At 44.5% G+C, this 18,023-nt stretch overlaps 1 protein-coding gene across 3 annotated transcripts; it reads right to left on the bottom strand.

Annotated features, from left to right (window-relative positions):
- Positions 1–4,802: 4,802 nt before the first annotated feature.
- On the bottom strand, positions 4,803–9,426 carry LOC123157374 (pentatricopeptide repeat-containing protein At2g26790, mitochondrial). 3 transcript variants are annotated; one of them, XM_044575640.1, is made up of 3 exons: positions 5,701–9,426; positions 5,188–5,285; positions 4,803–5,057 (listed from the first exon to the last, which is right to left on the bottom strand). In XM_044575640.1, exon 1 carries the CDS (start codon positions 9,175–9,177, stop codon positions 6,691–6,693), a length of 2,487 nt encoding a protein of 828 aa, XP_044431575.1. In that variant the 5' UTR covers positions 9,178–9,426; the 3' UTR covers positions 4,803–5,057; positions 5,188–5,285; positions 5,701–6,690. The 3 variants fall into 3 exon arrangements, with proteins under 3 accessions (XP_044431575.1, XP_044431574.1, XP_044431576.1); XM_044575639.1 differs by having other exon boundaries at positions 5,730–9,426; XM_044575641.1 differs by having other exon boundaries at positions 6,643–9,426.
- Positions 9,427–18,023: the final 8,597 nt, after the last annotated feature.

Below are 18,023 nucleotides of genomic sequence, written 5' to 3'. Positions count from 1 at the left end.
TACTTTTGGATCCGGACGTCCAAAACCAGTACTTGTGGGTCTGGACGACTAAGATTGGTACTTATGGATCCGAACAACTAAGAGCAGTACTTACGGGTCTGGACGACTAAGATCAGTACTTGTGGGCCCAAACAAGTAAGACTGATACTTGTGGGTCGAGATGACTCATACGACATCATACGACAACAAGCAATACAAGTGGATCCGAGCAACAAAGATTAGTACTTGTGGGATCGGACTACTGAGATTGCTACTTGTGGGTTCGGGCGACTAAGATCGGTATTTTTGGGTCAACCAAACCCAGAACTAGCAGCAAGGGTCGCCCGGGTCTACAAGAACCATGATGGGTTGTCCGGTACCACAACTAGCTCTACGGTTTGTCAGATCCCACAACTAGCACCATGGTCTTCAATCCCACAATTGGTACTATGGGTAGTGTGATGCCACTACTTGCACTATGATTCATCCGAACCTGGAACTATGAATATGGGTGATCCCTCTACTAACACTATACACAGTCCTGACACACAACTACCGCTACAGGTCATCCGGACCATGACTAACATTATGGGTCGTCTAGACCCACAACTAATACCATGAATAGTCTGATCCTACTACCAGCCTTATCGCTCGCCCGATCCCACTACTAGCATTATGGGTCGTCCAAACCCACAACTAGCGCCATGAGTCGTGTGCTAGTCGTGGGTTCACAAAAAAAGCAAACCCACAACTAGCACCACGGATCGTCCGATCTAATAACTAGCACAGTGGGTCATCCGATCTCACAACTAGCGCTATTGACCGTCCAGGTCCACAAGCACCACGATGGGTTGTCCGGTCCCACAACTAGCATTACATTTTGTTTGATCCCACAACTAGCACTATGGGTTGTCCAAGCCCAGAACTACCAGTATGGGTCGTTCGAGCCATGAGTTGTTCGAGCCCTGAACTGCCAGTATGGGTACTTCGAACCCACAATATAAAAATGTTGTTCTACGTTGACTATTACTCCATCCGTCCGGAAATACTTGTCATCAAAATGGATAAAAAATGATGTATCTAGAACTAAAATACATCTAGATACATCTCCTTCTATTCATTTTGATGACAAGTATTTCCGGACGGAGGGAATAGTTCGTTAGATGTGTACTCTTTGACGCATATATCATCCAACACTTGAGCACCCCATTGTTTTCTTAAAACAACAATTTAAATTTTCATTCATAATGCAGAAAAGGGCATATTTTAACAGTCTACATCTCATTACTAGTACTCCCTCCGTCCGGAAATACTTGTCGGAGAAATACAGAAAAATGAATATATCTAGAATTAAGTACGTCTAGATACATCCATTCTGTCGACGAGTATTTCCGGATAGAGGGAGTACTTTTATGTGGTTTGTTGTAGGGACCATGGATTCGAAGGTGCGACACAATCGTACAGAGGATCACAAGTATGTGCATCAAGCGCGCCAAGAGATGGACAAGAGGGTACAACGGGATGGACTAGAAAGTGAAACAAGAGCATGCAGCCATGGACCGGATGATGAAGGAAGAGCGTGCAACTGTGGACCGGATGATGAAGGACGAGTGTGCAGCCGTGGATTTTTTTTTTGTGGAAACTTTTTTGTTCGGCCAAATTTTGACCAATAACGGTTTTGAATTTGAATTTTCCAATTCTGATGTTTCCTCTGTAAACTCCTTTTTTTTTTGCCAAATTTTGAGCAAAAATGGTTCTGAATTGGAATTTTGCCTGTAGTTTTTTTTTTCTTGGGCAAAACTGCTTGAATCTTTCCCAGATTGAATATAAGGGTAGTGTGCATTTTTGAGAATTTGTTTGATTTTGTCTAGAAACTTTCATTTTTTGGCCAAGTTTGACCAAGAATGCTCCTGAATTTGGATTTTCTTCTAGTTTCTTTTGTTCGTCAAAATTTCTTCAAATTTCTCAGATTCAATATAAGGGTGTTGTTACTTTTTGAGAATTAACTCAAGAATTTCTGGGAACTTCCATTTTTTGATCTTTTTTTTTTTGAAGCATTTAGCTAGCCTTAGGCCATCATGGGCGCTTTATTTGTTTACCTCATTTGTGACCGAAACATTCTTCCACAAAACACGGGCTCCATCATGGCCCCTTGTCAGGTTGCACACCCCCTCACACGAGTATTCAAGTTGAACATCAGTGACTACGGCAATGTATCATGTGCACCCACATTTGCGGTGCTACCGGTGCACCCCGGATGCCATAGAACATTTTAAAAAATCTGGAGAAAAAAACTAGCACGTTGACACAACATCAATGTATGTTGTCGCAAAATTCCGTATTAAAATTTAAAACATTTCTTGAGATACAAAAATGGCAAATTTGACATCAATGTGATAAATGAGCCAAATCCCAAAGCCCGACTTATGCTATGTACTATTCAGTGTTGAATTTGTCATTTTTGTTTTCCGAGCTACATTTCAAATTTTGATTTGAACATTTGTGACAACCTAAATTGATGTTGTGTGAATGTGCTAAAAAATCAGATTTCTTTGAACACTTAAAATGTGCAACATGAGTTCAGTGCACCGGTAGCACCACAAGCACCGGTGCACCAGATACTCCAGTGACCACAATGGCAGCCTCGTCATATTTGAAACTATACAGCTAGCTATGCATCATGGGTCGGCACCCCGGGTCAGAGACACATAACATGGACCTCACAAGGATACCATATTTGTATAATACTGAATAAATGTGCAAACTCCCAGCAAATAATTTCTACATAAAAGATAGTATTGCAGCAGCAGCAACAACAACAACATTGAAAAGTCATAACCTATTCCAAGGCAAACACTAGAATATTGGTACTAGCAGAAATCCAAAGCTGAATTATGCAAAGTATATCGAAAAGACGCACACAAAAAATGTAAGCCAAAGATCTCAAGTGCATACGAATAAGATGCAGTGGAGCACCAAGTTGCTGAGACATAAATCAAAATTATTAATCCACAAGGTACTGATACACTGACAGGTCCAAGCATAGTAACAGAAACAATTCCACGAGACACCGGACTACAGATCGACTTCACAAGACACCGCACGAAGTGATCATGTATGTCCTCATTTCCGGCTTCATCATCTCCAGCAGTAACGTCAACAAGCAAAGTAAGACCAATAAACCAAGGGCGCTGCTACAAATCAACTGGGAGAAATCAGCCGGGTTGACAGCCGTCTGATCACCTGTTCCACATCCGTTGGATCAGTCGACTCATTCCTCCCTCCACCAATCTGGTGCAACACCGGGAGCTCCCGCTGCTGTCCATGCCCGCCGACGAAGCTCCATTGCAGCATCAACGGCGCTCCAATGCAGCACCGGCAGAGCTCCATTGCAGCCTAATGATCCCGATGGCGCTCCATTGCAGCGCCGGGGCACGCTTCATTGCAGCGCCGGGGCACGCTTCATTGCAGCACCGACGGCACCCCGATGAAGCTCCTTTGCAGCCCCTGACGAGCGCCGCATCGCAGCTCCTGCAGCACCGAAGAGAGCTGCATCGCCACGCCCTGTGCCTCTCATGCAGCGGCTCGAATGCTGCACAGCAGCACTGGCAGCGCCGATGAGCATTGCGTCGCAGCGCCGGCAGCCATCGCCGACCCCCACCACCGCCGCGTCAACGACGGGCGCTACAACACAGCACCGGCGCATGGGCTTGGGCAGCATCATGGTGCAGCTTGGGGGACCAGTGGCGCGTGTGGAGCTTGGAGGCACCGCCGATTTGGAGCTTCGCAGCGTCGCGTGTCCATGGCGGCGAGAGCTGAGGGCGAGCGAGCGGCGGGGAAGAGAAAAAGAAAAGAAGGGTATCGATCCAGTTGGAAGGAAGAGACGAGAAGATAAGGCTGGGTGTGGGCGGGCCCCACCTGGACGCGTGGCGCTTGGAGTGAGCGGTTTACGCGATCGTGTTTTCATCCGGTTGAAAAGAAACGATTTCCATAAATCAATGGAAAAGCTTAAGATGTTATGTAACCAAAGGGGCAAAACAATACCTTTTATGAGACGGATTGAAATGTCTATTAGAAGACACATATATTGCCAAGTGCAAGGAAGAAGGATAATAGTCATTACCAAGTAATGAAGGAGATTTTATGGCAGTTTGAATATTCAAAGGAAATTTGCTAATCAATAATTACTCATAAATATCCGGTCAATCCTTAAGCAGGCTACTGATATTAATAGTGCTATAGGTTCCACTAGTTAGAAACCTCCTGATGAAAATAAAATACATGCACAGAACCATAGTTAGCATTTGGCAATGGACATGCAACAAAGCAATAATCATATTATTACCATTCTAACTTTTAATTAATTAGCCTAATGATGATAAGAACAGGAGGAGCTCACCTGAAAATTTCAGTCACATGCAAATTTTACTACTCCCTCCGTTCCTAAATATAAGTCTTTGGAGAGATTTCACTGTGGACCACGTACGGAGCAAAATGAGTGAATCTATACTCTAAAATGCATCTACATACATCCGCATGTGGTTCATAGTAAAATCTCTACAAAGACTTATATTTAGGAACGGAGGGAGTATATAACAGGCTAACATACTAATGTTGGATAAGGCAACCATGACAGCTGCAGCTAAAAATTGTACATACTGTGCCATCCAATGGATAATTCTATGAACCGTTTATACGGTACTAGATGGAGTAGTATTTAAAATCAGTGCACTGCTTTTCATGGCAACCGAATTTGGTTGGTCGAATCATAACACAGCAGTTAACACAATATAACAGCTCATAAGTGTGGATGGTTGGTCATGTTCTGAAAGAACTATTTGGCTGCAGCATACCTTCAGAAGTGAATTAATAATGTGGTGTACAATGAAGCAAATTATTCTAGTCAAGTGGTCACATAGTTTTTTTACCATCAGAATCAACGATAAGATACATGCAGTGAGGTTCGAACGTGTTTACGATAAGTTACCTTTATAACAAGTTCAAAGCATCCAATATCAGAATCCAGTGTAGTCGGAGTATAATGCTTGGTTACTTCCTCACCAGTAGCATCCTTCCCACTGCAGTCAGTTAACAAAATACATAAAACAGAATCAGAATATTCGACTCACCCCATGAACCAAAAAGAATGAACATTCAACTCAACGTCATAATTGTAGACCAGGATATAAGCAGTAGAAGTGTTCAGACCTGCAGCTTATATATGGGCCAATTGCAAGGCCCAACACAGAAGTAGGTGTGTGGAGAGCAAATTTGAACTTGGCCACATTATGACTGATCTGTCTCGTCTGCACAAGATCATAGCACATCCATTAATATTTATATTATACACAAACTTCAAAAGCAGTAATCCTGAATACAGCAAATAATTTTGTCCAGTGGGTAGTAAGTGTGAAAATGAATCACACAAACAGTTTAAAAATCCCCTAGAATATGCAGGTGCAGAACCATGCGAACTAAATAGTCGAATCATGCTGCAACTTTGGATGAAGTGTGAACATGAAGTCACTGTGGATTCAAATATATCAATATTATCTGCAGCAATTCTTGACCTTGCATTGCAGGTAGCTTTTACTTATACCAAATATTACCATTTGTTGTGAAAATAATTTGTGTTTATGACCTATATTAGTTTTTTTAGAACTTTAATTAGTTAGCAACAGGGGTACAATCAGCGTTTAACGCCATTTAAATCTCCCTTACGTAGTTTTGCAGCCAAACTTTAGTTCTACCTTGCACCAAGACTTCCGGAGCCTCCGACTTCTGGAGCCTCCACAAGGAATGCTTCTAGTCAGCCGCATCCAAGACTTCCGGAGCCACCACAAGCTCTACGGCTTGCTTTACCAGCAATCGAAACACTCAGTCCTTGATATGCGAGTGGAACCAAACAGGGAAGAACTTACCATCTTTTCAGCAGAAATAATTCGATTTGGTGACCTTTGTAAATATCCCCAACTAAAAACACCAGGTTAACAGACCAGGGCGAGGATTTAAAGTATAAGTCAAATTAGCTTAGAGGCAAGGATTTACAGTACAAGCATGAAGTCCAATACAGCAAAACTCCAGTTTGACGCAACAGAGCACATGGTAAGGAAGCCTCAAACATCTGGGTTTATAAGCAGTAATACTTTGATCACTGCAATTAGCTTAATGTAGATAACAATGGCTATCTATTGAACAATTTGGCTTTCATTTCAATATTACCAAGGGAAAAACGTTGGGGGTGCACACGGATGCCAAATTTCCCTGATACATTTATGTGTTTATATACACAAGCAGTTTCATACACTAATGAAGTCATGCATTATGCTCTCCCGTGTGGTGAAGTTTGTCATTCACTTTCTAACAAATACTAGATTCTATACTTCGCCAGCATCTTCTGTATGGCATATCTTGGAACGATTTTTAAACAAGTATGCTTCTGAAAATTATGCATTTCACTTCGACATGTATACTGTAAGGCACCTAAATTCTCATGAGCTTGCATAAACATAATGCATGCTAAGAGCATTACACATCAAAACATTAAGCACTAAGCACATGAATGGATATCATAATCATAATTTCATCACATATTCAAGTGGAAGCAAAATAAAAAAACTTAGATCCGGGCTTTCAGTAAATTTGTGACTTACAAAATATTACCTTGCTGACGTGATTTCAATGGATATAACTGCAGCAAAATCATACATGTCACTCATACTGCCTTTCCCTCAAGGTTTTCTGATTTAATACAGAAAAGGTCAGTACATCTGGTTTTATTCCCCTGTCTACCATTTCTTCAAAAAGATATTGTGCCTTCTCTATTTCTCCCTGGCTGCAATATCCACTTATAAGAGCTGTGTATACATATTGATCAGGAGTAAGCCCTTTCTGCAACAATTCATCAAATCGTCCCTGGGCTTCCTCCAAAAAATCGGCTTTGCACTGCCCATCTATCAATACGGTGTAAAAGGGTACGTCAGGTTCAATTTCCATTTTTTTCATAGAGCTGAGCAACCTGTTCTGCTTTACTCTAAGAAGATAGGTCCTTCTCTCCTTACTCACGCCCTGCCAGCACCGCTGCAGGTACTCTTTTAGGTGACCATCCAGTAGCACGGTATATGCAATTACGTCAGGCTTAATACCTAAGTTTATCATCTGATCAAACAATTTGCAAGCTTCTTCCATCTGGCCAACCTTGCAGTAACCATTCATTAGTACAGTGTATACAATAACATCAACAGAACGTCCTCGCTGAACCATATCATGAAACCATAAGCAAGCATTGTGCATATCTCCTGTCTGACAATAGGCTGATATGAGTTTGCTATATGAAATTACATCAGGAATAACATTATTTTCTAACATCATGCTGCAAACTGTTGAAGCTCCCTGGACATTTCCATCCCTACAAAGGTCATTCATCAACTTTGAACATGAGAAATGATCCACAAATTTTCCTTGCTTAGCAACCCTAAGAAAAAGCATGTAAGCATGATCAGTCCAGCCTGAATGCAAATAGCCACGAACCATTGAACTGTACAATACTTCAATGCGATCGATTCCTTTCTCTTCTACTATATTAAATAACACCTCAGCTTCACTAAGGTTGCCACTTCTGCAAAACCCATCAATTATTATACCATAAGTGAGTGAATTAGGCTCTAACCCTTGATCCGCCATATGGTCTAGAAGGCCAAACACCTCTGTAACAAGACCATTCTTGCAAAACCCACTGGCCAATATGTTATATGTAACTACATCTGGCTTTACATTTGCCTTCAGCATCACTTCAAACGCTTGACGTGCATTTGGTACATCTCCCCTCAAACAATAACCCTTGATCACGCATGTATAGTGAATTCTGTCAGGTGTCAGATCCTCAGCCTTCATTTCTCTCAGTAGCTTAACTGCCTCATCCATGTTCCCAAGCTTGCAATGAGCATAAATGGCAATGTTATACAGAACCCCATCTACATGGAGTCCCGAATCTCTCAGTTTCTGGAAATGCTCTGTAACCTCAGATGTCATGCCTAACTTCGTAAAGCATTGTAGAAGGTAACTCGCAATGTGGCAATTTGTTTCGAAACCATGGGATACCATGGCTTGATAATGATCCAACACCTTGAGTAAGTTGCCCGCTTTGCCGTAACTCCGAATGAGATAGCTATAACCATATATATCTGGGGTGAAACCTTGCCTCGCCTTGTTCTCCAAGAGCATTTCAACCTCCTGCAGTCTCATTTCCTTGCACAGCCCATCCATTACCATGTTATAAGCCATAGGCTCAACTTGAACCCCCTCCCTGCTGATCTCTTGCAGAATAGCATAGGCCAAATCAATCTTTCCGCAATCACACAGACCGGTTATAAATGATGAGTATGCATGTATATCTGGTTTCACCCCCATTTCAATCATCTCAACCCACACTTGGAATGCTTTGTCTGCCTTCTTTTCTCGAAAGAGAGACCTGGTGATAAGGCCTAATGCGTGAGCATCCAAAGTCAATCCAAAGAGCTTAATTTGATCATAAGCCAATACAACAATCTCCGAGTCACCGCTCTCAGCTGCAAATTTGAGTAGTATGTTGCAAGTCAAAACTGCCGGGACAATTCCAAGCCTAAAGAGGTCACCAAACAGCCCTATTGTGTCCGGTGCACTGCAACAAGCGGTGCATGTCGTGATCAAGCAATTAGTCGCAAACAAGAGAGCATACGAAGTAGTGCACGTCTTTCTGAGCTGATCCATGAGAGGCACGATCTCAGGGCCGCCGCCACCGCCATCTGCCGGCGAGAGGATCTCACGGAACAAGGAAAACAGCATCCTCCCCTGGCCCTTGTGTGACAGAACGCGGATGATCTCAGTGTAGGTAGCGAGGTCATGGCGAAAGCCGATGCTCTCGGTGTCCTTGAAGTAGGCGAACGCGATGGCAGGCTTCCTCTCCAGGCGCTGAAGAGTCCTGACGACGCCGGCGGAGCTCAGGCTCGGAGCAAAGCTCCTTCTCCTGGTAATCTCACCGGGAGCGCAGCTGGGCCTCTCCTCGCCGCTCGAGGTGGCTTCATCGTCCGGGTGGTGCGCACAGGCGGCGAGCACGGAGAGGCGGCGGCGGCGGCGAGGGGATGGGGATGGCTGCGCCGCGGGAGGGAGGCGGGCGTGCCTGCGGCACTCGGCGACGCATTTGCGGCGCCACAGGAGCATGGGGACCTAGACTGCGCGCATCCGGGAAGGGATTTGAGCAGGAGGATCGCCGGACGGAGACGACCTAGCTCGTACCTCGAGGCTCGGCGGACGGGGTGGGAACCGCAGGAGCGCGCCGCGCGATGCCCCGAGGAGGGAGGGAGGGACGGAGGTGGCGGCGGCGGCGACGCGGCGGGGCGGGACGGCGGGGTAGTTTGGGGGAGGGGATTGGGTCGTCGGCGGCGACGACACGGCGGCTGGTCTTGGGGGGCTTTGGGGAGATTTTAGCCTGTCTTTTTACCCCACCAATTCATCCATTCATTATGTACTCCCCAAAAAAATGAAATATCTGGTGAAATTCAACAGTAATGACATAAGAATTTATCCGGCGTGCTTATTTTAGTTCGCGAACTCAAAAAAATGAAATTTTATCATGTTATTTTTGTCTGCATGTTCACTTTGATTCAACTCGTTTGAAAACAAGGCCAAGACGAATGAATTTTCGCCACCCCAATGATACCATGACAATGAGGAGAAGTTAATTTATCCCTACGAGAAGGATGTCAAGATGATGACTTCATCGGACAAATTCATCTCACCCGATAATCCTCTTCCAAATTCTTCGCACAAGCAGACTCGTCTCGCTACCGCATAGCTCCTAGGCATCCTTGACAAGCCCATGGATGTCGTTTGGGGCGAGCGGTTTTTGCGTCGGCGTGCAACTAGCAAGCGGCGGCAGGGGGCAGGCTCGTGAAGGCTAACCGAGCAATGACCTGGCAAGGAGTTAGTGGGGGAGAGGTAGATCCGCCTGAAATTGGCTGTGGTGATTCATTAGTGGGCTTGCGAGTGTGTGGTGTGTGCGGCTTGGAAGGTGGATTTAGGCGAAAGTCTTGTCTTCGGTCATTACCAGAGACGACGATGATGACGCTTTTGAGTGTCGTTTCCTTCTTGTTGGCATCGACGAGGAGATACTTCTAGCCACGGCCTCTGCAGCTTTAGAGGAAACCCTAGATCTGTGTGATCGGGCATTGGAGGCACCATGGCGTCGTTTCTCCCTTAGGGGGTGTTTTTGGAATTGGGCATCGTTTAACGAGGTCGATGAAAGTCAACGGTGTTGGCGTCAAGGATTTTATGGCGATGATGACATGGGTGAGTGATGTTAGGGTCGAGGCAGTGATTGCGATAGTTCTTCTCCGACATGTTCTCGGGATTTGCCTTGGTTGTGTTATTGTTGTGAAGTCGGAGCTGCAACGCATAGGCCTGGTGGTGACGATGATGGGTAACAGGTAGCCTGTTCGTTGATCTTCAGTGCCGCCGACCTTGCATAGTCCCCCGTCGTATCTTTTACGTCAGAATCAGAGCGACGATGTGACGCCCCCGATTCAATCATACACTAATCATACACGCAAATGTGTACGATCAAGATCAGGGACTCACGGGAAGATATCACACCACAACTCTAAACATAAATAAAAGAATACAAGCTTTATATTACAAGCCAGGGGCCTCGAGGGCTCGAATACATAGCTCGATACACAAGAGTCGGCGGAAACAACAATATCTGAGTACAGACATAAGTTAACAGAAGGATGCCTTAACAAGGCTAGCACAAGCAACACGATCGAAGAGGCAAGGCCTCTTGCCTGGGACCTCCTAACTACTCCTGGTCGTCTGTGGTCTCCACGTAGCAGAATCTGTCGGCGGTGGCATCTGGCTCCAAGGATTCACCATCTGGTTGCATCAACCAGAAAGAAGAAAGAAGGGGAAAAAGTGGTAGCAAAGCAACCGTGAGTACTCATCCAAAGTACTCGCAAGCATCAGATCTATACTAAGTATGCATTGGTATCAAATGGAAGGTTTGTATCTGTGGACTGAACTACAGAATGCCAGAATAGAGGGGGAAGGCCTAGCCTATCAAAGACTAGCATCTTCAAGCAGCTCCGAGCATCTTGCAGCATGTAGAATAGTAAAGAATAGCATTTTTATATTTAACAAGCATGTTGTAGAAACAACGCCCAGAGATCCTTCCTTGACTCCCTGCGAGAAAGCAATCCCGGAGCCACATATCCAAGTATCCATTTGTAGTTGTATAAGATCAGGATATAAGTCTGAACGTCCGTTACCGTGGACATGGCTATTAATAGATAATCTTCCATGCAGGGATGCACCATGTTTTCCAACACGCTTGATTACTCTGGCCGGACACACTTTTCTGGGGCAATGCCCCGCCTCGAAAGATCAACACGTCACAGCCCTACCTAGGCTTAGTAGAGAGGTCCCCGCCGGTCTACCTCCTAAGCACTCCGGGGTCTAGGCCCATCGCCCGTTGCACTCCCGGTTGTTGCGTACAGGGCGGGTTCAGGCTCCACCACTACAGATGTAGCGACCAGACCTCAAACAGTCTGAACTCTGTGCATCAGTATCATCCCTGGACCAGTAATGCTGACACACACAGTACTTGAAGGATTTATAACAGAGTAGCAATCACACACTTATTACATCGAATGTCTCAAAAGAGGACTTATTACAATAAATATGGCTTAAGGCCATCTAAATACGATAACAGCGGAAGGCTTGGAAGATAAAGCGAGTCCATCAACTCCAACGGCATCACTGAGTGAAAGATCACGACCTAAGGCACCTTACTCGTCGTCTGAAAAGTCTGTAACATGAACGTTGCAGCCCAAAACGGGTTAGCACATGGAATATGCTCGCAATGTAACACATAGAGACTAATGAACAGAATAATGCTATCACTACATGCATATATGGCTGGTGGAAAGCTCTATGGTTACAGTTTTGCATAAAGCCAATTTTTTCCTACAACAAAGGAATAAATTTTATTTAACTATCATGGTGATTGTTAAATATTGAGAAGGTTCACCCAACTCAATCCCAATTAAGCATCATCATTAAACCCAATCAAATTAAATTAAGAGTGGTGAGATCCACATGATAATCCAAGAACTAGATACTCAAAACATCCATAACCGGGGACACGGCTAACCATGATTAGTTTGTACACTTTATAGAGGTTTGCGCACTTTTCCCCACAAGACTCGATCTCCTCTGTTGGATTCTTCGCACTACATGGTGTTTGAGAAACGGATGACCGAGACACAGTCTTTCAGAAGCATTAACTCTTTACTCTGGGTAGGCAGTACCAACCTACATCCCCTACATCTGCTAGCCTACCACTGAAAGAGGTCACGCAACATACTCAACTATGCTAGAGCCCATAATAGCTTGTGGTTGCACACGGAAGTTTCTAGCATGAATAATCTTATGGTCCCTTTGAGCCCGGGTGGCGGTCCATAGAAGAATCACACGGTACCCCGGGATTTCCAAAAATACAGGCAACACTGGGTTCCCCAGGTGCCTCAATCCACCCAGATGTGTATTAAAGTAGCCGCCTTAAGTTAACCATTAAATAACAATACTCACATCTGTCATGGATACACTCACCCAATCCACGTCTACAAGCATAGCATAGCAATATAAGCAACGTAGAAGTAACTCCCAAAGGTTTGATAATAAACAGGACAATAGGTACTACCTCATCTACTTCCCAAAACCCACATATTAATCAGATCCTAACCATGCAATTGTTTGAGGATTGATCTAATGCAATAAAACTGGGTAGTAAAGAGGTATGATCAAAGTGTTACTTGCCTTGCTGATGATCCGTGAAACCTAGAGACTTGTAGTAGCACGCTTCGCACTCCGGGTACTCTATCGCAAACAAACAAGCATACAATAAGCACTCAACTAGAAGCACGGGTAAAACTCAAATAAGAGATCTAACCAGAAAGTTCAACCTAAGAACTCCGGTTTGCAAAAAGAATCAAATCAAACGAAACAACGAAACTCAAACTGCGAAAGAAACAAGCTTCGATTACTAATCTGGACTTAAGTCAAATTTTATAGTAGCAAAAACTTGTTTAAGTTGGTTAAACAGAAAGAGGGTTTTGAGACGAAACTCTAGGCGCTTGAATCGTCTGATTCCGATAAACGAGCGAAAAGATAAACTAAAACGAAAATCAGGGCAGAAATCGCAATCGAAAATAATCGCGGAAAAACCCTGGAAAAAAAACTGACGAACAGGCTAACGAATGAACGTTCGCTGTCTGCGGCTAACGGGTGAACTCTGTTCGTTAAAACGAACGTACGAATGGGCGTTTGCTAAATAACTAAACCGGAAAAAAATAAAATCGGTCTAATAAAAAAACAAAACTAGGGTTTAAATAAAAACCGCTCAGTTTTTACCTAAACCAAAAAAAACTGGCGGCGGCTTCGGCGAGGCGAGGCGGGGTGGTGCGGGGTGGCGGCGACGGTGATGTAGTGCGGCGGCGGCAGGGAAGTGTGGCGGCGGCGGCGCAGATGGCGGCGGCGGCGGTGTGCTGCTGCGGCTGCGGTGGCAGGGTGGGTCGAGGCGGCGGGGAGGGTGGCGTATATAAAGGGGGGCCGCGCTGGCTTGAAGGAGGGTGCGCCGGGTCGGGGTCGGCCTCGGGAGGCGTGCCCCGGCCGAACTTGGCGTCGGCGGCGGGGAGGACTCCCTCCCGCGGGGAGGCGGCGGCGGCGCGGGCTTGGCTCGGCTCGGCTGGGCCTTCGGCCCAGTCGAGCGCGCGAAGAGTTTTTTTTATAAGATTCTGCCGAAAATAAATCCTAGAAAAATAAATAAAAATCTAAAAATGTCAGAACAAATTTTCACCGTTTAAATAAAAATATTTAGAATAAGATGAACATTTCTTGGCCTAAAAATGCAATTTTTGAAAACGTGCAATTTTTCTAATTCAAATAAAATGGCAATAAAATCCAAATGAAATATTTAATTGATTTTAATATTTTTTCCTCTAATATTTCATTTATTTTGGAGAAGTCATTTTATCTCCTCTCATAATTTTTTTTTGAAATATTAGGAAGAAAAATAATCAAAACCAATTGATCCTCTTTCCAAAATTTGAGAAAACTCAAATATGAAAATAACGAAATCCCCAACTCTCTCCGTGGGTCCTTGATTTGCGTAGAATTTCTAGGATCAAGCCAAAATGCAATAAAATATGATATGCAATGATGATCTAATATATAACATTCCAAATTGAAAATTTGGGATGTTACAAACCTACCCCCCCCCTTAAGATGAATCTTGCCCTCGAGATTTAGGTTGGCTAGAAAATAGGTGAGGGTGGTCCTTCCGTAGGTCTTCCTCTCGCTCCCAGGTGGCTTCATCCTCGGTATGGTGGCTCCACTGAACTTTGCAGAACTTGATAACCTTGTTGTGTGTGACTCGGCTGGCAAACTCGAGAATCTTTACTGGTTTCTCCTCGTAGGTCAAATCGCTATCCAACTGAATCGCTTCCAGTGGCACTGTATCTCTCAGAGGAATATCAGCCATCTCTGCATGTCACTTCTTCAGCTGGGAAACATGGAACATATCGTGAACTCCTGACAATCCTTCGGGCAATTCCAACTTGTAAGCAACTTCTCCCATACGTTCGAAAACTTTGTATGGTCCCACAAAACGTGGTGCTAACTTTCCCTTAACTCCAAAACGCTTAACTCCTTGAAGTGGGGACACTCGAAGATAAACTCTGTCTCCAACTTTGTAAACTGTCTCCTTGCGTTTAGAATCCGCATAGCTCTTCTTCCTGGATTGGGCTACCTTGAGTCTATCGTGAATCAGTTTAACCTTCTTTTCAGACTCTTTAATCAAATCGGGTCCAAACAATTGACGGTCTCCAACTTCGTCCCATAACAACGGTGTCCTGCACCTCCTTCCGTACAAAGCTTCGAAAGAGGCCATCTTCAAACTGGCTTGATAGCTGTTGTTGTAAGAGAACTCTGCATATGGAAAATTGCCGTCCCAACTAGATCCATAATCTAGCGCACAAGCTCTCAGCATGTACTCCAGAATCTGATTGACTCTCTCGGTCTGTCTATCTGTCTGTGGATGGAAGGTTGTACTGAACTCTAGCCTGGTACCCAAAGTTTCGTGCAACTGATTCTAGAACTTTGAGGTAAACTGGGTTCCTCTATCTGATATAATGGTCCTCGGAACTCCATGCAGACATATGATCATGGTCATGTATATCTTTGCCAACTTAGCACTAGTGTAAGTGGTCTTCACTGGGATGAAATGAGCTACCTTCGTCAAACGATTGACTACAACCCATATCGAGTCATAGCCGGAACGAGTCCTGGGCAATCCCGCGATAAAATCCATGCCTAGCTTATCCCACTTCCATTCGGGTATCGGCAATGGCTGTAGCAACCCTGTAGGCTTCTGATGCTCTGCCTTCACTCTCTGACATACATCACAAACTGCTACATACTCCGCAATATCCTTCTTCATTCCAGTCCACCAAAAATTGTCCTTCAAATCCAGATACATCTTGGTATTTCCTGGGTGAATCAAATACGGCGAGTCATGGGCCTCCTGCAGAATCAACTTCCTGATCTCCGGATCATTAGGCACCTATACGCGGTCCTCAAACCATAAGGTATCGTGTTCATCCTCATGAAATCCCTTAGCTTTTCCTTTGCTCATCTTTTCCTTTATCTCGGCAATCTCCTTGTCCGTCTTCTGAGCTTCTCTGATCTTATCCATCAAAGTAGACTGAATCTCCAATGCTGCTACGTAGCCTCTCGGAACTATCTCCAAACATAGCTCGCGAAGATCCTCTGCTAACTCCTTGGGTAATTCTCCGATCATGAGTGTGTTGACATGGCTCTTGCGGCTCAATGCATCGGCTACTATGTTAGCCTTTCCTGGATGATAATGCAACCTCATATCATAATCCTTAATGAGCTCCAACCATCTCCTTTGCCTGAGTATCAATTCCTTCTGCATGAAGATATACTTCAAACTCTTGTGATTCGTGTACACCTCACAATGGTTTCTGATGAGAAAATGTCTCCATGTCTTCAACGCATGCACTACGGTTGCTAACTCCAAATCATGTGTAGCATAGTTCGACTCATGGGGTTTAAGCTGTCGTGAGGCATAAGAAACAACTCTTCCCTCCTGCATAAGCACTGCTCCAAGTCCTCGACGAGAAGCATCGCACCACACTTCATAATCCTTGTGTTGATCTGGCAGAATCAACACTTTTGATGTAACCAAACGTTTCTTCAACTCCTGGAAACTGGCCTCACATTCCTCAGTCCATTTGAATTTGGTGTCCTTCTTCAACAACTCCGTCATGGGTTTTTCAATCTTTGAGAAATTCTCAATGAACCTCCGGTAGTATCCTGCGAGTCCAAGAAAACTCCGGATCTCTCCAACTGACGTGGGTGCTTCCCAATTTGTCACAGTGACTACCTTGGTGGGGTCTACTGCTATTCCTTCTCCAGATATAACATGTCTGAGGAATCCAACTTCCTTCAACCAAAACTCACACTTGCTGAACTTGGCATATAACTGATGTTCTTTGAGCTTCCCAAGTACCAAACGCAAATGCTCCTTATGCTCTTCTTCGTTCTTTGAGTAAACCAGAATATCATCAGTGAACACCATGAGAACTTATCCAAAAACTCCATAAACACCTTGTTCATCATGTTCATAAAATAGGCAGGTGGGTTAGTCAGACCAAATGACATAATGGTATACTCATATAGCCCGTACCTTGTGGTAAAAGTTGTCTTGGGTATATCCTGCTCTTGAATCTTCAACTGGTGGTATCCTGATCGCAGATCAATCTTGGGAGATACTTTAGCTCCTTGCAACTGATCAAACAGATCATTGATCATCGGCAGTGGGTGCTTATTCTTTATCGTTACTTCATTCAATCCACGATAATCAACAACCATCCTCAACGATCCATCCTTCTTCTCCACTAGAAGTATTGGTGATCCCCAAGGTGACGAACTTGGGCGAATATAGCCTTTATCCAGTAACTCCTTAATCTGCTTCTTAATTTCCTCCAAATCCTTTGCGAGCATCCTGTATGGTCTCTTAGATATTGGCCATGTGCCTGGCAAAATCCCAATCAAAAACTCAATGTCTCTATCCGGTGGCATGCCTGGCAACTCTTCTGGAAATACATCAGGGAAATCCTTCACCACTGGTACTTCCTCCTGTACAACTCTTGATAAGGAATTCACTTGAGTCCTCTTCGGCACATGCCGGGATACATACTTAATCCTTCTTCCTTCCGGGGTGGTGAGCAAAATCAACTTACTGGTGCATTCAATGTTCCCTCCATACTTCGATAACCAATCCATGCCTAATATCACATCCAGTCCTTGTGACTCCAATACTATTAGGTCTGAGGGAAACACATAGTTACCAATCCTTAATGGTAACCGATCACACCATAGACTAGCCATATACTCTGCTCCTAGCGAGGTTACTAACATGGGTGACCTAAGGGCTTGGGTTGGCAGGTTAAACTTATCGAAATCCCCTTGATATGTATGAATGCGATGCACCAGTATCAAAAAGAACAATTGCAGTAAATGACTTAACCAAGAACTTACCTATTACTGCATCTAGCTGCGCTTCAACCTCCTCCACGTTAACGTGGTTTACCTGTCCCCTGTTGAAAGGGTTAGGCTTCTTCCCAGAGCTTCCATTGCCATTTCCATTCTTAGCTTCAGGACATTCATTGGAATAATGACCAGTCTTCTGGCACTTGTAGCAAGTAATGTGGTTTAGATCCTTCTTGGCGGGCGTTGCTGGGTTGGAACGGTTCTAGCCGTTGCTTCCTCCATTACCATTCCCATTCTTGGGGCCACTATGATTGTGCAAACTTCCTCCATTGTGGTTGTGACCTCCATGGTTATGCTGAAAAGGTCCTCCCAAGTTCGGAGTAAAACGGGGCCTCTGCTGAGCTCCAAAATTGTACTTCCCTTGTCCATACTTCCTC

The sequence above is a fragment of the Triticum aestivum genome, chromosome 7B (genome assembly GCF_018294505.1).
Source record: "Triticum aestivum cultivar Chinese Spring chromosome 7B, IWGSC CS RefSeq v2.1, whole genome shotgun sequence".
NCBI lineage: Eukaryota > Viridiplantae > Streptophyta > Magnoliopsida > Poales > Poaceae > Triticum > Triticum aestivum.
Note: the sequence above shows the minus strand (reverse complement) of the source record. Positions and strands in the feature narration are given on the sequence as shown.

Bases quoted from the DNA above. Each gene is read 5' to 3' on its own strand.
- LOC123157374 (XM_044575640.1), bottom strand. From the start codon at position 9,177: ATGCTCCTGTGGCGCCGCAAATGCGTCGCCGAGTGCCGCAGGCACGCC.